This window comes from Rutidosis leptorrhynchoides, chromosome 8 (genome assembly GCF_046630445.1).
Source record: "Rutidosis leptorrhynchoides isolate AG116_Rl617_1_P2 chromosome 8, CSIRO_AGI_Rlap_v1, whole genome shotgun sequence".
Classification (NCBI taxonomy): domain Eukaryota; kingdom Viridiplantae; phylum Streptophyta; class Magnoliopsida; order Asterales; family Asteraceae; genus Rutidosis; species Rutidosis leptorrhynchoides.
Genome location: NC_092340.1, coordinates 301,720,944 through 301,727,016, shown reverse-complemented (window position 1 = coordinate 301,727,016; position 6,073 = coordinate 301,720,944). Strand labels below are relative to the sequence as shown.

The 6,073-nt window shown below is 34.5% G+C and overlaps 1 protein-coding gene across 1 annotated transcript; it reads left to right on the top strand.

Annotated features, from left to right (window-relative positions):
• Positions 1–4,217: 4,217 nt before the first annotated feature.
• Positions 4,218–5,126, top strand: LOC139864352 (uncharacterized). The gene has a single exon (XM_071852930.1). It carries the CDS (start codon positions 4,218–4,220, stop codon positions 5,124–5,126), a length of 909 nt encoding a protein of 302 aa, XP_071709031.1.
• The last annotated feature ends 947 nt before the right edge of the window (positions 5,127–6,073 follow it).

The following is a 6,073-nucleotide window of genomic DNA, read 5'->3' as shown; positions in this document are numbered from 1 at the left end:
ATTATAAACATAATTAATATATGTGTGCTCTAATAACACATGATAATATAATTATTACATGTGAGATTTACATCCCAACGATTTAATCTCTAATAACTAAGTATTCAATTTTTTCATAACTTTTCATATATTTTTCTTATTTGAATTATTAAAAATGATAAAATAAAGGGTACATCTAAAAGGATTACTCTATATATATAATAATTAATAATTTTAGATGTAGTTATGCTTTAATCGTATACTTTTAGGACAGATGTTAGAAGACAAACTCTTAAAAATAAAAAATATATGCATTATGATTTGTCAAAATAGTCCATATTGTTGATATGTTTACCTGGTCAATAAACTGACTATAAATGTAGTTAACTAGGAAGTGGCCCAATTGCCCACTTCATTGGGCCTGGAGAAAAAAAGTTTTATGTTTTTAGATTTAGCCTAATATCTTTAAAGCGTATGATTAAATAATACGGAGTACTGAATAATGAGAAAAATATTACTCTAGTGATGGACTCTTCATCTCATTTTCTCTCTCATATCAAAAACCATCTCATTTCTATTCCTAACCAAACCTCTCATTTCCTCCCTACACTAACCATCGCCGCCACCAAACAACCATCCTCATGCCGCCGTTGACAACCACAAAACCTGGCGTTTCTCTCTTCCTTTTAGGGATGGCAATGGGCGAGAAAAAACCCGTAACCCGCGGGTACCCGATCTGCGATGGGCGGGTAAATTCATTAAATCTTACCCGCGGGCACGGGTACGGGAAAAAATTTATACCCGACAACGGGTCGCGGGTATATACTACCCGTCGCAGGTAAAACCCGACCCATGAATACATGAGACTTTTCGTAATTTACCCGCGAGTTTATACTTACAATTATTAATTTTGAAAGTTAATTTACTTGTAATTGAATAATGATTAATAATTTAATATTATATAAAAGTATAAAATTTAATTTCCACATCATGTTAGATATAAATTGTACATATATTTTTATAAATAATAAAATTATTTGGGTTTTCTAATAAAAAATTGTATATATTATTACCCGCGGGTTACTCGCGGGTCACGCGCACCCGCGGGTCACGGGCATGGGCAAAACATTTTTACCCGCGAGCGGGTAACGGGTCTTAACGTGGAAAAAAGAAACCCGACGGGCAGGTCGCGGGTATATAGAACCCTTGCCCGTTGTCCGCGGGCGACATCCCTACTTCCTTTCCTTATTCCGCTGCTGATCACCCCTAATCTAACAGCAGACAACAACCCGTTGCATATCCTAAGGTGTAAAAGGTTTTTTATACTTCAGTTTTGTCTACTTTTTTCAATTACTTTCTTTTTTCGTTATTCGTCGTCATCGATCTTTTTTCCAGTGAAAATCACAACCAACAACATAAGGGTTGTATACTCATTTTGTTGTGGACCTTTTGTATAAATATTGTTGTATATAATTTTGCAGTGTATATTTGGTTTTGTTCTTTTTTTTTTAACCGGTGGCGGTTCACTGCAGTGGGAGGTGATTAGCTATTTTCCGGCAAAAATCATCAACAACATTTCACTAAATATCAGATTTGGCCAATGTACAATCTTTTAAGCATGATGTACAACTTTTTTCCCATGATGTACAATTTATTTGGCACAATGTACAAATTGAAAGTTAGTACTCAATATGAATAAAATGTTTGATTTGGGGAGTTTGGGGAAGAAGGTTCCAGAGGAGTGCCGGGAAAATGGAGATGAGGTGGGTTTATATATTTGCCAAAAAAAAAGTGCTACAGTTGAAAAGTAAAATTTGGGGTACGTGGCGAGCACCTATTGGATTTCATTTACCACAATTAGTATATACGAGTAGTATAGTATTTATGGCCCATAGTCCCATACTCGTAGCATTATGTACATAAAAAGATATGGCACTAACGTTGGGCTGAGTATGTTTGGCCCAATCAACTTTTGGTTAGAATAAGGATTATTTATTAAAAAGAATATGTTTTCAATCGTACCCCTGAGTCTTATTACGTGTGTTCACTTACTTTTTTTCATACAGTTTTAGAAAAATTCCATCAACTTCATTCTCCATCAATCAAAATTCTTCTCTCACCAGAATAACTTCTTCTGAATGATTATAATACAAAGTAGACAATTGAAATGAGACATTTCAAAATGAAAATATGGACACTTGAAGTGAGAACGAAGGAATATTAATTATTACTCCCTCCGTCCCAAAAAAAACAGTCATGTTTGAATTTTTGTTAGATTTAAGATATGGTTATAAATTGTCTAATTTGCCCTTCATTTAATGTGGTTATAAAAAGTAAATAATAAATTAATTGATATATTTTAGGTCAAATTTTCAAAATTAGAAGGGAAATAAATTGAAACTTTAATAATATTTATTGGTTATTTAGAAAACGGGGAATGATTCTCACACACTGTTTTTTGATCCTCACACACCCTTTTACCCTATTATTAGGGAGGAGTTCAAGTAAATTGGTGTGTGAGGATAAAAAAACAGTGTGTGAGAATCATTTTAGAACAACAAATCAAAAAGATTGGTGGACACTATTTTTGGAACGGAAGAAATAGTTATATATTGATGGGCTAATAAAAATAAAATAATAAATAGTTATAGATTGATGGGCTAATAAAAATAAAATAATAAATAGTTATAGATTGATGGGCTAATAAAAATAAAATAATACTCGTATACACTAAGTGGCTTTCAGATATGTAATCTCATTTTCAAAATGAATCACGATTCATTTGCATTATTTAAAGTTCGAATTTAAAATTTTATTACAACCAACTTAAGATAACTTTACCGTGTAATATTTAGTCTATCTATTTAACAAAAAGACTATCTCAAAAAGCTATGTGACATTTTATTTTGACGACGACTAAGTAAAAATTCTTTTTTTTTTTGAACGGCAGCAAAAAAATATATTAAGAGCGACTAGCGAGGAGCTAGAAGCAAAAAGGAATTACAAAGCGTTCAGTGGTTCTTGTAGCCACACCGTCCAATTTACCCTACTCTTATTGTACCTAGCATACAACCAATTAAAACTAGAAGCAATAATGCTATCACAAACATGACATTTTCGAAACTTAGTATCATTAAAGACAATGCTGTTTTGAAGCCTTCAAATATTCGAAAGAGTAGAAATTCTATCTGTCATCTCTACAATTATTCAGAAAATTATATGCAATATCACATGATTATATATAGAAATAATCGGATCAATTTTATACAATAAACATATTTATATGAACATGTCCATTAGATAAATACTAAAAAACTTGAATTTTAGAAACAATTTGGTTTATGCGGTGACGTATAATATACGAGTTATTGGTCTAATGTATGTATAACATAATATTAATATTATCTAGAAGGTAAAAATGATTATTCCGATGATGATGGTGAACAGTCTCCGGTTCCGATGGATTTCTCAGGAAACAAAAATACTTCCAAAAAAATGGAAACTGAATCGTCTTTTTCCCACAATCCCAGAGACTCCACATGTCCCAAGAACGGAGATGGCGATATTAAATTCGGGCGTGATGTGGGCAGTAGAGGCAATAATTACAATTTATCCAATCAAGATAAGAAGTCGAGCGTAAGTTCTAGGGTTTCGGAATCTATTAATGAGGTAAACGATTCGATTGCTAGTGAAAGTCAGGGAAGTGATGGAGTTGGGCCTAAAAGTAATATGGGCTTACACGATAGGAATTGGCCAATTTTGTTCAAGTGGAATCAATTCATTAGTAATAATCAGATTGGGCCAACAGAAGAGTCTGTATGTGATATTCAGTCTCTTAAACAAAATGATATTAATGGGCCTAACCTCTCAAAAGAAACCCAAGAAGAGATTATCAAGAAGGTGGATTTATCTGGTACGTTGGGCCCAAAGGGTGATGAACTTTTGAACTTAAATCAAATAGATAATATTGTGACCCAGTTCAAAAACTCTATCTCGAGCAAAAGGAAGAAGCGAATTAGGGCAGAAGTTTCGAAGAATCGATCTAGTGGGAGTTTAAAATCAGTCAATACTTGGGAGAAAATTCGCAATTGGAGATATTCATCGCGTATTATTAATGCTAAGAAGGTTGTAAGAGCAAAATTCAGTAAAAAAATTAGAAGTGGCGAGAGGGACCAAACGTCAGCGAGAAGCTTCAATTAATGATATTCTAAGCAGCAAACATAGAAGTACAGAACACAATGTCTCCATTTCTTCAGGTAACTTTGAAAGTAGCATTAATTTATGTGACTATGCACAACTACTTGGGTTCAAGGATGAACAAGAGCTATAAGTTCATCCTTCAGGGTGTTTTTTTCGCTTTATTACTTTTCAATATGAAGATTTTGTCAATCAATATTCGTGGGTTTAAAGTTGGAGGTAAAGTAGGTTGGTTTAAGAGTTTACTTTTTAGTGCGAATCCGATTGTGTCAGCAATTCAAGAAACTAAAAGCCATGGTGTAAACGATACTTGGGTTGAAAATCTTTGGGGTTCTGTTAATGTAGGTTATGTCGAAAAACAAGTTGTAGGTAGGTCTGGGGGTCTTTTACTAATATGGGATTCTAATGTATTCGTGGTTGATGAAGCTGTCGTGGATGAGTTTTTTATTGCAGTTAAAGGGAAAATTACCAGTTACGATACAGAGATTGTGGTGGTAAATGTGTACGGTCCTCATAGTGATAACAAAAAGAAGCGTTTTTGGGATAGTCTCGACAGTCTCTTAAGGTTAAATAATGTAGCTTGGGTTTTATGTGGCGAATTCAACGACGTAAGACATCTAGATGAACGACAAAATTGTGAATTCAAAGAAAGAAGAGCTTCGATGTTTAATGATTTCATTGAGAGGAATTGTTTGCTGGAAATTCCTTTATTAGGCAAGAAGTTTACCCGTATTAGTGACGATGGTATGAAATTTTGTAAACTCGATCGTTTCTTGGTCTCGGATAATTTTTGTCTGATGTGGAGTGATTTATCTAGCATTCCATTGGATAGGAAACTCACCGATCACTCTCATATTCTTCTAAAAAATGGGCACACTGACTTCGGTCCGAAACCCTTTCAGGTTTTTAACTCTCGGTTTGACGAGGTAGGTGTTGATAAGATTATATAGATGGCTTGGAAAAGAAAGGTTGAGGCACATAGACCCGACACTATCTTTAGGCTTAAACTTAAGAAAGTTAAAGAGAGCTTGAAAGATTGGAGTGGTGAAACTTTCGGCAAATTAGACTTGGAAATAAAAGAGCTTATGGAACTCAGTAACTCGTGGGAATTAGAAGCCGAACGAAGAATATCATCTGATAGCGAGAGATCGGAATGGTTAGATGCTAGGTGTAATTGGATCAAAAAGGATAAGGTTAAAAATAACATGCTTAAACAGAAGGCGCGCATCAAATGGGCGGTTGAGGGAGATGAGAACTCCAAATTCTTTCATTCAGCAATCAAACACAAGTACAACAAAAATAATATTATAGGGTTGCACGTTAATGGTGTGTGGCAGGAGGATCCAAAGGAAATTAAAAGCGAAGTTTTAGAGTATTTTAGAAATATCTACGTGGATAATGACACAAGGGGGTTAGATATACTTGGTTTTGATATGCAAAAGATTTCATCAGAAGACGTCATGAACTTAGAGATTCCTTTTGAAGAAGAGGAGGTCTGGGCAGCGATAAAGAATGCGGATCCTCTAAGGCACCCGGCCCGCATGGATTCAATTTTAAACTTTTCAAAAAATTTTGGGGGATTATTAAAGATGATTTAATGGCGGCTATCAGGTGGTTCTCGGAACGTGGAGAGATTTCACCAGGTTGCAACACGTCGTTTATTACGTTAATACCAAAGAATAAAGATCATGTTAGTGTTCGAGAATTTCGGTCGATCAGTTTGTTGGGGAGTTATTATAAAATCATTTCGAAAATCTTGGCGTCCAGACTTTGTAAGGTTATCTGTAAGCTTATTGGGATCGAGCAGTCAGCGTCTATCAAAGGTAGATCCATTCTTGATAGTATACTCATTGCCAATGAAGTTTTAGATGATGTTAAGAGATCGAACTCCAAGTGT

Coding starts and splice junctions, on each gene's coding strand:
- LOC139864352 (XM_071852930.1), top strand. CDS start 4,218: ATGTCTCCATTTCTTCAGGTAACTTTGAAAGTAGCATTAATTTATGTG.